Consider the following 15,770-nt stretch of genomic DNA (forward strand, 5'->3'; position numbering starts at 1 on the left):
GAACCTAGGATAGTCAAATTCATAGAGCCACAAAGTCGAACAATGCTTACCAGCGCTGGAAAGAGGGGAAATGGGAGGTTATTGTTTAATGGGTACAAATTTCCATTTAGGATATGATGAAAAAGTTCTGGAGATGGATAGTGGTGATGGTTGCATAACAATGTGAATGTACTTAATGTCACTGAACTATACACTTAAAAATGGTCATAATGGTAAGTTTTACGTTATCTATCTTTTACTACAATAAAAAATAATTCAAAAAATACTAGAATTCACCTAAACCTTTAAATTAAGTGTTATGGTGAATAAGAATCATACTTTCATAAAGGAAAATTCACAACTTCAGTTAATAAATAGTATGTAAAATATATTTATACTGCCATTCATACTGCCTCATTTTCTTTTTTATATGAAATATACTGAAAACCACAAAAAAGGTGTAAAAAAACCCACCCATAATCACTGCATAAAAATTATATACTCATCTTGTAATGCTAATATAACACAGTACATTTTACTAAACAATTTAAAATTTGAGTTTTCTGTAATTACTTGCAGCAATACATAGGTATAATTTGTTCCTTTCCTTCCTTCATTATACTTATTTATTCATTTATTTATTTTGCTAGGCACAAAAAGCAGAAAGATGGCAAATCTCTGCCCTCAAGGCATTCACAATTTTGAGGAAGGCAGTAAATAAACAGTTAAGATATTAATCAGTGGCATAATAAAGGTATGCATGAAATGCACAAGGTATTATGGGGTACAAAAGAAAGAGCCCATGAAACTGCCTGGTTAAGACAAAGAAGGCTCCACAGAAGTGATAAATTAGCTCTCTTCAAAGACAAGGGAGGAAAGGCATTTCAGGCAGGCGAACTGACATATGCCAAAGCATGGAATCAGGCTTAGCATCTTTGGGAACCTTCACATTGTTCAGGATGTTTAGAACTCAAGGTATGTGTGAAGAAGTTATAGGAGAGGATGTCAACAGAACAGACCAATATGATGAAAAGCTTTGAATGCCAGGCTAAGAAATTTGGAGATACAGTGTATCCTTTGAAATATTTTGTGAACAGAAAAGACAAAGACAACTAGAGCAGTATTGTGAATGAGACTAGGATAGAAGAAAGAAGGCTACTGCAATACCTCAGGAGAGAAACAATACTAAGGAAAGAGCAAAGAGATACAGAAGTAAGGATAAATTCCATTTAATCCAGGACTTTGTAAATAATTAGATGTTGGTACAAATGAACTTATTTACAAAACAGAAATAGAGTCACAGATGTAGAAAACAATCTTACGGTTACCAGGGGGGAAAGAGGAGGAGGGATAAATTGGGAGATTGGGATTGACATATACACACTACTATACATAAAACAGATAACTAATAAGGACTTACTGTATAACACAGGGAACTCTACTAAATACTATAAGTGGATATATGTATATGTATAACTGATTCACTGTGCTGTACAGCAGAAAGTAATACAACATTGTAAATCAACTATACTCCAATTAAAAAAAAATATTGAGCCACTGAATCAAAAAAATAATAATAGACATGACTCCAAACACATGCACACACACACACCTGAAGCACGACTTTCACAAATAATACACTCATTATGCACTATTTATTCTAATATTTTTTCTATTCTTTTCATTAAAAGAAGACAGACACAACTAAATTAATTTCAAGACATATCAATGAAAATAAATAGAATGTAGGGTGGAAAAATAAAAATCATTTCAATAAAGACAGAAAAGGTAAAGTTCAACTAACTGTATGTATTTACAGACACACATTGAAAAATTGGAAGAAAAAAGTGTATTAGTCAAATACTGAAAAATGAAAGCTAGTATAGCTACCTTAATGTCAGATAAATAGATTTTAAGGCAAAAAACATTAGAGATAAAGAAGGTCACTGTATCATGATAAAAAGGGATACCTCACCAGAAGACATAACAATTCTAAATGAATATAGGCTTAATAACATTGCCTCAAAATATTTTCAGCAAAAATTAACAGAAATTGTGATATTAAAGATCCAAAAACAGTGAGAAATTTTGACATAACTCTTCAGTTATTGATAAATCAAGAAGATTGAAAATTAGTAAGGATATGTAAGATTTGAACTGCACATTATAACAAGCTTGATCTAAGGTACATACATAAAACCCTGTATCTGTCAATTAAAGAATATACATTCTTCTCTAGGAGACACAGACCATTTAAAATATTGTACATGAACCAGGCTCCAGAGCAAATCTCAACAAACACTAACGAACTGATGTCATGTAGTCCTCAACTTTAAAATATTAGCTTAAAAAAAGAAAATCACTGTGCTAAATCACCAAATAAAGAAAGTAGATAAGAAAAATGAGAGGAGGCTGGTTTGAAAGAAAGTCCAAAGAGGCTCTAGAAAGCTCTCTCTTCCTGCCATGTATGGCATAATCTTCCGTATTTTTGCATGTGTTTTTTACAACGCTTTAAAAAGCAAGAAAAATACTCTTAGCTTGAGGGTCATACAAAAACGATCTGGCCTGTGGTTTGTAATTTGCTTACATCTAGAAGAAGGTACTCCTCATTCTGTCATATGTTGTCTCTGCAGTCTGATAGCTGGCTCCTTACTAGCTCTTCCAGAAAATAAATCTGCCAGTCAAAAGTTCTACCCAGGTACATCTGCAAACCAGGAAGCAGGCACTCACCAGAACCCAACCAGGCTGGCACCCTAATCTCAGACTTCTGGCCTTTAGAACTGTGAGTAATAAATTTCTGTTGTTTATAAGCCACCCAGTCTATGATATTTTGCTATAGTAGCCTGAACTAAGACCCTAGATTTCTTCCCATTACAATGATTCTCCAAATTTCAGTACTCTGAACTCTTTCTTTCAACTTATTCACTGCAGCATAACAGACATTTATTTAGGATACAGACAAGTATTAAGTATACAGCTTAACAGAACACATACTCTGACTACAATGCAATTAAATTAGATATAAATCTTAAAGGATAACCGAAAAAAAAACCCATACGTTAAAGAAGAAATCATAATGGAAAAATTTTAAACTTAGTACTGAACAACAGGCTATAAAATTTGTAGGAAGGAGTTAAAATGTATTTGGAAATTTTTAACATTAAATACTGTCTGTTAAAAAGAAGGCTAAAGATCAATGAACTGAAGACCAAAGTTAAGGACTCACAATGCCTGACTTCACTTATTATAAAGCTACAGTTATTGAGACTATTTGTTATTGGTAAAAGACAGAAATACAGATCAGTGATTTAGAATAGCCCAGAAGTAGACCCACACATATATGGTCAGTTAATTTTTGACAAAGATGCAAAGGCAATTCAACAGAGAAAGGATAGCCTTTTCACCCATATAGCTACACCAAGATCAAGATACAAAATGTTACTATTTTTTTAATTATTAAATTTATTTTTTCTGGTAAGCATTTTGGTTTTGTTCTATGAATGCCACATGCCATATCCCCTTATAAAGAATCCAGAATGAATATATCATAAGATTAAGTGAACCCTGGGAGTTATACTCATAGGCCATTTCTTTAATTTTTTCCTAGTTGTATGACTTTTGGCAAGTCAGTTAATTTTTCATTTTCCCTTTATTTTTCTATTTCCTTAGGTCTCCTCTCCCCCTTTTCTCTAAGGTTTTTCTGAGAATGAAACATGAAAATGTAAATAAAGAATACGGTCAGTAAAGAAATTTGGGGGGATAATGGAAATGTTCTGTATTTTGTGGTGGTGGTGGTTTCACAGGTATAAACATTTGTCAAAATTCATCAATTATGCACTTAAAATGAACGTAGGGACTTCCCTGGTGGCGCAGTGGTTAAGAATCCCCTGCCAATGCAGGGGACATGGGTTCGAGCCCTGGTCCAGGAAGATCCCACATGCTGCAGAGCAACTAAGCCCGTGCGCCACAACTACTGAGCCTGTGCTCTAGAGCCCGCGAGCCACAACTACTGAGCCCACGAGCCACAACTACTGAAGCCCGTGCACGTAGAGGCAGTGCTCTGCAACAAGAGAAGCCACTGCAATGAGAAGCCCACGCACCGCAACGAAGAGTAGCCCCCGCTTGCCAGAACTAGAGACAGCCAGTGCATAGCAACAAAGACCCAATGCAGCCACAAATAAATAAATAAATAAATATGAATGTAGTTTGTCATACATAAATTATCTCAGTAAATGGATTTAAAATGTAAAATAACGTAGAAGCTCCTGGTGGGTAAGAAATAATTGCTAATTTGTTCCTTTATCCCCTTCCTTTTTTACCTGAGAGGAAAAAATGCCTATTTTTAAGAACAGTCACTCACTATTCCCTCCATGAAAACTTCTAAAAACTTCCTGAGATAATTATAAGGTTATTTCTCTGCCTCTCCTCCTCCACACTAAATTCCAGTATCTTTCACTTTTCCTGTGAATTTTACTTTCCTATCCTTTAGTAAGATCTTAAATCTAGATTCTATACCTCTCACATTTCAGTTAAGTAACAAAAACAGAGTAATTGATGCACATGCTACAAAGTATCTTTAGATGTTAGCTCTGCTAAAATCTGTGGACATTATTGGTAGTGCTGTTTTTCGTTCACATATTAAAAGAGGTTTATTATAACCCCCTTAAATCCTGTTCAACCAAACTCACACGAAGCCAGCTACACAAGTACTATTTTCAAGTCTTTTATTGATCACTGGCTATAACGATACTCCCAAAGTGAATAATATTATTTTAAAACAATAATGGCTAAGATACCCTTCTTTTTTTTTTTTTTTTTTTTTTTTTGGCAGTATGCAGGCCTCTCACTGTTGTGGCCTCTTCCCTTGCGGAGCACAGGCTCCGGACGTACAGGCTCAGCGGCCATGGCTCATGGGCCCAGCCGCTCTGCGGCATGTGGGATCTTCCCGGACCGGGGCACGATCCCGTGTCCCCTGCACAGGCAGGCGGACTCTCAACCACTGCGCCACCAGGGAAGCCCAACCCTTCTTTTTAAAATTTGCTGCTACCATTAGAAAAACTTAACTCTTCATTTTCTTTTTAATATATCAAATGAAGTGTTGGTACCAACACAGTTATCATGTATTCTAAATCAAAGCAAAATATCTCATGTTGCTTTTCTTACATTAGTGAATTCTATAGCTGTTTTGACAGTAATAAGGATAGACTGTCTTCCCTAAATTGCTAAAATCATAGAGAGTTCACTAAAATGGATTAAAAAATCTGAATAGGCTTGAAGCTACCACTACCAATTTTCAAAAGAAACACTTTTGAGATTGTGATTTGCCACTTTGCTTTGTTTTTATTTTAAAACCATAATTTTGTTCTACATAAATATGAAGATTGTTCCTCACACTTTTTCATCTTATACTCTTTGTTCAATATTTATCACTTCTCAAAGAAGTTAGTAGATGATAAAAAATAAAGTCACCCTCTCCCCCAGTCCATTTCACTCACCTACAAAATGGGCTGGGAATAGTAGGTATCACATAACAAATCCCTCCATTCAGGCAAAATGACCTATGACTGGGACCACAGGGCTCTTCATGATCTAAAACATATACATAAATAAAATAGAGAAAAACAAATTATAGTTTTTCTAATAAAATAAGGAAAAGGACCAAGTATCTTATACTGAAGTAGTAATTCTAAAAATTAGAATGAAGAATTGTTTCTTAAAATGAAGGACTTAATCTTATTCCTTATTTGATAAGCAGGGACTTCTATCCCTTTGAGGAAAAAAATTAATCTGTCTTGAAGATATGGTCATTAATTATAATGGAGTTAAAAGCTATATTACAGAAATAGGGAATCTCTATAATAGATTAAAAGGAGGACATTATGATCTTAAAATAAATAGTGGCTTTTCTCATTTAGTACATAGATTCTGCAGCTTTGCTTAGAGTTTTTCTGTCCCAAGTGTATATTTAGATTCCTATCTTTCCTTTAAGGTCTCAAATACATTAAAGTCTGAAATTGTTGTGGGAAAAAAATTAGATTATTAAATAAATTCTGATGTCCAAAATCATCTTTAAATATTTCTACATATGACAATTTTAACATCAAAACAACAAAAATATAATCTTATTAGGTTTTGGTTTGCAAGGGAATTTTAGGTAATAACTAGTAACTATTGAAAACCTGAGTCATCATCTGATAAATAGCAAAAATTTTCAGAATATTAAGAAAATAAACCTCCATTTCTCTCTTGCTTCCTTTCTCTCCTCCTCTTTCTCTATCCTTCTTTATCTTTATCTATCTTATCTATCTCTATCTATCTTATCTATCTTTATCTATCTTATCTTTATCTTTGACCTTCTTTATCTTTGACCTTTCCTTTATGTTCTTTCTCTCTTTGCCTTCCCTTTCTCTCTTGGTACCTCTCCTTCCTTCCAGCCTCTACCTCCTCCTCCACCATTAAAAAAAAAAATCCCACCAAAACCATCAGACAGAAAAATTTAGAAATAACATAGTAGAATTCATTGAGTCATTATACTACTGTATACTACTATTTATGATTAGAAAAGCAAATTGCTGAATGATTTATCTTTTGGTCCTGAAGGGGGAATCACATTGCTTTAAAATCGCACATTGTTGGTTCCTGATTGGTTCTGTCCAGAAAGTGACATAGAATCTATTGTGAAGAAGAAAATGGCATTATTCCAATTTAGCATTTAAAAAAATAGCATACTAATTTTAAAAAGTTATCTAGCATTTATTTGCCACTAAGATATCAATACCCTTAAGATATAACTGCTGTAGAACCAGATGTCTTCACTATCAGAATTTGAAATTTTAAAACTTTCCTTTTACTTTAGAATTGAGAAGATTCTGTTTCACCATCACATTACAATTATAAAAGTATAAAAATGTAAAGAGGAAAACAGAACTATAAAGAATTTAAGTGGAAAAGAAGAAAGTAAACCAACCAGAACTAATCTTTTAGATTTTTTCTTTTTTACACAATGTCATGCTTCTTTACAACCAAACAACTTTTAATAAGATAATTCTTACAACTCTTCAGGGATAATTTGGCTAACAAATAAAATCCCAGTTGACATTACATTATGCTAGAATCATGGAAGTCATCACATAGGGTTTCTCCATTGAGGGTGGAGTGTCAACTTCATCACAGAATGCTTCCTGTGGCTGAAATTAATGTCCTTGTTTTTAATAAGATTACAACCAGTCATGACTCAGCACTTGCTATTTTATCAGTAAAGAATACTCATCTAACCTGAATCACTATCTCTGAATCTATTTTTATTCTGATTTCATTTACTTATTTGTAAAGTTGTTATCAGATTTAGAGTAAGCCAGAATTTGTCAGCTTGTAAAAAGTGATAAAAGTGATAAAATATAGGTCTAAAATAAAATAGTTTCATGTTATAAAGGAAGGTCTTTCAAAACCAAGGTATTCCATATTTCTAGGACAATTTTAGATGGGGAAAAATATAGTCTATACATTTGTTGTTTGGTTCTATTTCTATGTGACACACATTGACAAAAGTATAAACTTACAAGAAATTACCTGTTGGCATCTTAATTTTTAAATAGTTTCATTCTTGGTCAAAAGTTTAGGGTTGAAAAACAGCACCTAAAATTAACAATTTAGGAAAAATTATCTTCTTTTGAGAGCATTATAAAATGTCAAATATTGTAACAGTAATATTCTTTTAAACAATGAAAATAATTAAGACATTTAAAGGCTAGGGACAAAATTCTTTGGTTAGAGCATCTATTTTTTTAGATACTTATCACATATCAATAAAAAAAATCTGAACAGATAAAACTAAAAGATCAACAAGCAGTATAAATGCACCAGATACAAATCATTGCCTAAATAATATAATGTACTCTTAAATCTCTCTTTGAAGAAACGTCTAATGTTTGAGTTTTAATAAACATTGTTAAATTAGTAGTATACTATATGAGATTATATATGAAAGATATGAGTCGGTAAGTGAAACTGAATAACCTGAATTGACTTTTCAACTTTTTCATAAAGCCTATTTCTAATTTGACTTTAACAGAACAACTTTCTATTTTTCAGTTTATTAAAAATGGCCAAAAAACACACTATAGAAAAAACGAACTGCATTTAAAAGGTCTGCATTTCTATTGAAACTTTAAAAATTTTATAAAAGTACTTTCAAATTTACTGTAGATTGCACTACATTTACCAATATACAAATGCCTTTTAAAAAATATCTGGCATCTAGCAAAGCAAAGTAGCTATATATGAAGTTATCTGCTATAACAGAAACAAAGGAATTACAAAATACAGTTGAAAAGATGACAGATTTATACTTACATTATGATTACATGCTCTCAATTTCTTTTTATAAAAGAGACTCACTCCTGACTTAAGCAGAAAGACTTTGTAACAGAAATCTCAATCAACAACTTCCTATTAACACAGGTGTAATAATCAAGGCCTTCTCTCAAAGCCAGTCACTCTTTCTTAAACAGACAAGCAATGAGAGAAAGAAAGACAGAAGTTAAACCTATTTAATTTGAAATAATCACTGTCTCATCATATGAGTTTCTTTTTCTAAAGAAACAAGGCTTACCTCAGTAAAAACTCACATTCATACAAACAATAAATTTTGTTGGATATGCAGCGCTTCAAAAGTTTTTGAACAATGCAGTCTGCAGCAGCTGTGCCTTGCCCTTTGTAACACGTCAAAAATCTGATTTATATGGCTGCAGTGTGCAGTGTGGGCGCAGTGGAGACAAAGACCAAGGTGTGCACAGAGGTCAGGCTCCAGCCAAGGGAACCACCCCTTTCAGTCCACATGTTCAGAGTTGCAAATGGAGCAGAATTTTATTTAGAAAAGAAGTTGTACTAAAAGCTGAGCTCTCAAATCACTGTCCAATTCTTTAACTTATAAAGTAAACCACATTCTTTAGACTGCTAACTTATCTCTGCATGTCTGAATAATTCCAAAGTGTTGTACAACTTTGTGAAGAAAAGGAATTTGAATATGGATTTAGTGGACAAGTGTTCCCTGGGGTTTTTTTAAAAAAGGAATTTCCTTACAAAACGCGTAACATTTATACAAATGGTGATTTGAAGTGCTTATAAAACTGAAAGAAGGTAATATTTATAATACACACGTGTACAATGCCATGTGCAATATGAAGTAAATATAATCACTGAACATGACTAATACTGATGGCAATATAACCATCTGCAAACTATAACAAAGCTGTAATACATGCATTAAGGGAAGCTATGAGGTTTAAAAATCATAAATAACTTAAAATATTGACAAAAACTATAATTTTGTTTAAAATGAAGTGGGGGTTCTTCAGCACGTAATTACCTAAAGTATGCCAACCATTCAGATGGTTATCTTTTCTAAAACCACAATTCAGACATGACTCCTTGTTTGATGTAAAACATGGAAACGAATACATTTGCTCTTTTAAGAAAATATTAAAATAATCTCATATAATTCATATTCTGAGAACAATTCTTTTCATTACTATTATCTTCCACATTCAAAGGCAATTTTTACATAGTTACAATCTTATACATACACACACACATATATACACACACACATATATAAAATTTTGTTAGCTTACAGTGTTTCGATTTTAAAATGGTATTTTTATGAAAAATCAGTAACCTTTATTATGTGATTTGAACTATGGAACTATGATGCTGTCCACTAACATGAAAATGACTACTAAATTGTATGTAAGAGATAATAATCTGTGACTTCATTCAGGATATTAAAGATGTATTTATTAGGAGACATACCATGGCAGTTGGTTTGGTATTAATAATTTTTCACACAATACAAATAAACTTCACCTTTGAGGCTACATGATTCTAAAGAAGACCTAATGTTTTTCAAGTTGACTTTTCACTCTAAATAAAAGCCATGGTCTTTAAGAATAATTTGTTCATGCATCTATTAACAAATATGTTGTAAGTGGCCTGCTATTGTTAACAAATGATAGACACATGAACAAAAACAGGTAACTACAAAAATGTTGTAGGCTGACATTTAAACCATATTTTGGCTTAAAATGATAATTGGGCTTAAAATGATAATTTCATGCAATTCAACCAAATATAGTCTCAAAGACACCTATTTATGTCACTATAATAACACACAAAAACAAAGCTTAAGGAGAATCAGAGAAAGATTCCAAGAGGGAGTTTTATTTGTGCTGAGCCTTGAAGAATGAGTAAGAGTTTGTAAACAGAGATGGATGAACATTCTAGACAGAGGTGACAGCATGTTCAAAGGCACAGAAGAAATAAAATCCTAATGTATTCAGATAACTGCAGGTAGATTACAGGTCAGGATGTGTGCAGAGTATGTGTGTGGAGTGTACGTGAGTTCATAAGAGGATAGGATGGTGGGGGAAGGAGTGGTAAGAATAGATCTTGTAAAATAACCAGGGTTCAAATAGTGACTCTATCTGAAAGGCAATAGGGATACTTCGAAAGGTTTTTAGCAAAGAAGTGGCATGATCACATCTACATTTTAGAAAATTCATTTTGATAGTCGTGTGGAAAATAGATTGCAACCAGCCGAGGAACTGGTATCAGAGAAAACTATTTGGAGGACATTTTAATTATCAAGAATAGTGAAGAAATAAAGCAATGGGAATGAGGATAAAGGAGAGAACTAAAGATATACTTAATAGGTACACCCACAGAATGGGAGAGCAGGGTACAAAAGAAAGAAAAATCAAGGCTAACTTTCAAGTATCCATTAGGGAAATGTATATTAAACCCACCATGAGATACCATTTCACACCCTACTAGAATGGTTATAATAAAAATGACAGACAATAACAAAGAGAAACTAGACCTCTCATACATTGCTGGTGGGACTAAAATGGTACAGTCACTTTGCAAAATAATCTGAAAGTTTCTTAAAAAGTTAAACATAAATTAGCCATAAATGTATCCAAGAGATATAGAAATATGGGTCCACACAAAGATAGGAGTGTAATGCTTAGAACATTATACATAATGCCCCAAGCTAGAAAACAACTCAAATGTCCATCAACTGATGTATAGCTAAACAAAATGTGGTACAACCATACAATGGAATACAACTCAGCAGTAAAAAGGAATGAAGTATTGGTACATGTTACAACACGAATTAACTTCAAAAACATGCTAAGTGGGGGGAGACCTTCAAGATGGCGGAGGAGTAAGATGTGTAGATCACCTTCCTCCCCACAAATACATCAGAAATACATCTACATGTGGAACAACTCCTACAGAACACCTACTGAATGCTGGCAGAAGACTTCAGATTTCCCAAAAGGCAAGAAACTCCCCACGTACCTGGGTAGGGCAAAAGAAAAAAGAAAAAACAGAGACAAAAGAATAGGGACGGGACCTGTACCTCTGGGAGGGAGCTGTGAAGGAGGAAAAGTTTCCACTCACTAGGAAGCCCCTACACTGGCAGAGATGGGGATTGGTGGGGGGGAAGCTTTGGAGCCACAGAGGAGAGCGCAGCAACAGGGGTGCAGAGGGCAAAGCAGAGAGATTCCCGCACAGAGGATCGGTGCCGACCAGCAATCACCAGCCTGAGAGGCTTGTCTGCTCACCTGCCGGGACGGGTCAGGGCTGGGAGCTGAGGCTTCGGCTTCGGAGTTCAGATCCCAGGGAAAGGACTGGGGTTGGGTGCATGAACACAGCCTGAAGGGGGCTAGTGCACCACAGCTAGCCGGGAGGGAGTCCGGGAAAAAGTCTGGAACTGCCTAAGAGGCAAGAGACCATTGTTTCAGTGTGCGCAAGGAGAGGGGATTCAGAGCACTGCCTAAACGAGCTTCAGAGATGGTCGTGAGCCACGGTTATTAGTGTGGACACCAGAGACAGGCATGAAATGCTAAGGCTGCTGCTGCAGCAACCAAGAAGCCTGTGTGCAATCACAGGTCACTGTCCACACCTCCCCTCCCGGGAGCCTGTGCAGCCCACCACTGCCAGGGTCCTGTGATCCAGGGACTACTTCCCTGGGAGAACATGGCATGCCTCAGGCTGGTGCAATGTCACACTGGCCTCTGCCGCGGCAGGCTGACCTCGCACTCCATACTCCTCCCTCCACCCCGGCTTGAGTGAGCCAGAGCCCCCTAATCAGCTGCTACTTTAACCCCATCCTGTCTGAGTGAAGAACAGATGCCCTCAGGCAACCTACGCGCAGAGGCGGGGCCAAATCCAAAACTGAACCCCAGGAGCTGTGCGAACAAAGAAGAGAAAGGGAAATTTCTCCCAGCAGCCTCAGGAGCAGGGGATTAAATCTCCACAATCAACTTCCTGTACCCTGCATCTCTGGAATACCTGAACAGACAACGAATCATCCCAAAACTGAGGTGGCGGACTGTGTGTGATTTTGTCTGTATAGCTTTGCTTTTACCATTTGTCCTAGATTTCTGTCTGTCCTTTTTTTTTTGGTATAGTTTTTAGTGCTTGTTATCATTGGTGGATTTGTTTTTTGGTTTGGTTGCTCTCTTCTTTCTTTTTTTTTTAAATTACTTTTTAATTTTTTTTACTTTTAACGATTTTTTTTAATAACCTTATTTTTATTTTATTTTTCTTTCTTCCTTTTCTTTCCCCTTTTCTTCTGAGCTGTGTGGCTGACAGGGTCCTGGTGCTCTGGCCAGGTATCAGGCCTGTGCCTCTGAGGTGGGAGAGCCAAGTTCAGGACATTGGTCTACAAGAGACCTGCCGGCTCCACGTAATATCAAACAGTGAAAGCTGTCCCAGATAGCTACATCTCAATGTTAAGACCCAGCTCCACTCAATGACCAGCAAGCTACAGTGCTGGACACCCTATGCCAAACAACTAGCAAGACAGAAACACAACCCCACCCATTAGCAAAGAGGATGCCTAGTATCATAATAAGGTCACAGACACCACAAAACACACCACCGGACATGGTCCTGCCCACCAGAAAGACAAGATCCAGCCAGCCTCATCCACCAGAACACAGGCACCAGTCCCCTCCACCAGGAAGCCTACACAACACACTGAACGAACCTTAGCCACTGTAGGCAGACACCAAAAACAATGGGAACTATGATCCTGCAGCCTGCAAAAAGGAGATCCCAAACTCAGAAAGTTAAGCAAAATGAGAAGACAGAGAAACACACAGCAGATGAAGGAGCAGGTAAAAACCCACCACACCAAATAAATGAGGAGGAAATAGGCAGTCTACCTGAAAAAGAATTCAGAGTAATGATAGTAAAGATGATCCAAAATCTTGGAAATAAAATGGAGAAAATACAAGAAACGTTTAACAAGGACCCAGAAGAACTAAACGGCAAACGAACAATGAAGAGCAACACAATAAATGAAATTAAAAATTCTCTAGAAGGAATCAAGAGCAGAATAACTTAGGCAGAAGAACGGATAAATGACCTGGAAAATAAAATAGTGGAAATAAGTACCACAGAGCAGAATAAAGAAAAAAGAATGAAAAGAATTGAGAAAAGTCTCAGAGACCTCTGGGAAAACATTAAACGCACCAACATTCGAATTATAGGGGTCCCAGAAGAAGAAGAGAAAAAGAATCGGACTGAGAAAATATTTGAAGAAATTATAGTTGAAAACTTCCCTAATATGGGAAAGGAAATAGTCAATCAAGTCCAGGAAGCACAGAGTCCCATACAGGATAAATCCAAGGACAAACATGCCAAGATACATATTAATCAAACTATCAAAAATTAAATACAAAGAAAACATATTAAAAGCAGCAAGGGAAAAACAACAAATAACACACAAGGGAATCCCCATAAGGTTAACAGCTGATATTTCGGCAGACACTCTGCAAGCCAGAAGGGAGTGGCAGGACATATTTAAAGTGACGAAAGGGAAAAACCTACAACCAAGATTACTCTACCCAGCAAGGAGCTCATTCAGATTGGACAGAGAAATTAAAACCTTTAAAGACAAGCAAAAGCTAAGAGAATTCAGCACCAACAAACCAGCTTTACAACAAATGCTAAAGGAACTTCTCTAGGCAGGAAACACAAGAGAAGGAAAAGACCTAAAATGACAAACCCAAAACAATTAACAAAATGGTAACAGGAACATACATATTGATAACCACCTTAAATGTAAATGGATTAAATGCTGCAACCAAAAGGCATAGACTGGCTGAATGGATACAAAAACAAGACCCGTATATATGCTGTCTACAAGAGATCCACTTCAGACCTAGTGACACATAACAGACTGAAAGTGAGCGGATGGAAAAAGATATTCCATGCAAATGGAAATCAAAACAAAGCTGCAGTAGCAATTCTCATATCAGACAAAATAGACTTTAAAATAAAGACTATTATAAGAGACAAAGAAGGACACTACATAATGATCAAGAGATCAAACCAAGAAGAAGATATAACAATTGTAAATATTTACGCACCCAACATAGGAACACCTCAATACATAAGGCAAATGCTAACAGCCATAAAAGGGGAAATCGACAGTAACACAATCATAGTAGGGGACTTTAACACCCCACTTTCATCAATGGAGAGATCATCCAAAATGAAAATAAATGAGGAAACACAAGCTTTAAAAGATACATTAAACAAGATGGACTTAATTGATATTTACAGTACATTCCATCCAAAAACAGCAGATTACACTTTCTTCTCAACTGCTCATGGAACATTCTCCAGGATACATCATATCTTGGGTCACAGATCAAGCCTTCGTAAATTTAAGAAAACTGAAATCGTATCAAGTATCTTTTCTGACCACAACGCTATGAGACTAGATACCAATTACAGGAAAAAATCTGTAAAAAATACAAACACATGGGGCTTCCCTATGGCGCAGTGGTTGAGAGTCCGCCTGCCGATGCAGGGGACATGGATTCGTGCCCCGGTCAGGGAAGATCCCACATGCCGCAGAGAGGCTGGGCCCGTGAGCCATGGCCGCTGAGCCTGTGTGTCCGGAGCCTGTGCTCCGCAACAGGAGAGGCCACAACAGTGAGAGGCCCTCATACAGCAAAAAAACCCAAAAACCAAAAAACAAACACATGGAGGCTAAACAATACACTACTTAATAACCAAGTGATCACTGTAGAAATCAAAGAGGAAATCAAAAAAATTTGTATTGCTAGAAACTTCCGTCTTAGAACTGCTTTTGCCACATCCCATAGGTTTTGGGTCGTTGTGTTTCCATTGTCATTTGTTTCTAGGAGAAAAACCATATGATCATCTCAACAGATGCAGAAAAAGCTTTTCGACAAAATTCAACACCGATTTATGATAAAAACCCTCTAGAAAGTAGGCACAGAGGGAACTTACCTCAACATAATAAAGGCCGTATATGACAAACACACAGCCAACATCATTCTCAATGGTGAAAAACTGAAACCATTTCCTCTAAGATCAAGAACAAGACAAGGTTGTCCACTCTCACCACTATTATTCAACATAGTTTTGGAAGTTTTAGCCACAGCAATCAGAGAAGAAAAAGTAATAAAATGAATCCAAATCAGAAAAGAAGTAAAGCTGTCATTGTTTGTAGATGACATGATACTACACATACAGAATTCTAGAGATGTTACCAGAAAACTACACAGCTAATCAATGAATCTGGTAAAGTAGCTGGATACAAATTTAATGCACAGAAGTCTCTTGAATTCCTATACACTACTGATGAAAAATCTGAAAGAGAAATTAAGGAAACACTCTCATTTACCATTGCAACAAGAAGAATAAAATATCTACAAATAAACCTACCTAAGGAGACAAAAGAT

At 35.9% G+C, this 15,770-nt stretch overlaps 2 protein-coding genes across 12 annotated transcripts in view; one reads left to right on the plus strand and one right to left on the minus strand.

Annotated features, from left to right (window-relative positions):
• Window positions 1–15,770, plus strand: part of UBE2Q2 (ubiquitin conjugating enzyme E2 Q2) — a 369,008-nt gene that overhangs the window by 183,087 nt on the left and 170,151 nt on the right. The gene's annotated exons all lie outside the window — the stretch shown is intronic.
• Window positions 1–15,770, minus strand: part of NRG4 (neuregulin 4) — a 134,248-nt gene that overhangs the window by 77,780 nt on the left and 40,698 nt on the right. For 6 of the 11 annotated variants that reach the window (XM_049706625.1, XM_049706623.1, XM_049706627.1 and 3 more), the window contains exons 4-6: window positions 11,607–11,759; window positions 7,549–7,614; window positions 5,475–5,568 (exon numbers count right to left, since the gene is read on the minus strand). In XM_049706625.1, coding sequence (XP_049562582.1) covers window positions 5,475–5,568; window positions 7,549–7,558 — 104 coding nt within the window. In that variant the 5' untranslated portion in view covers window positions 7,559–7,614; window positions 11,607–11,759. The remainder of the gene's footprint in view (window positions 1–5,474; window positions 5,569–7,548; window positions 7,615–11,606; window positions 11,760–15,770) is intronic. The other 5 variants (XM_033440150.2, XM_049706626.1, XM_033440149.2 and 2 more) reach the window with 1 other exon arrangement.

This window comes from Orcinus orca, chromosome 2 (assembly GCF_937001465.1).
Source record: "Orcinus orca chromosome 2, mOrcOrc1.1, whole genome shotgun sequence".
NCBI lineage: Eukaryota > Metazoa > Chordata > Mammalia > Artiodactyla > Delphinidae > Orcinus > Orcinus orca.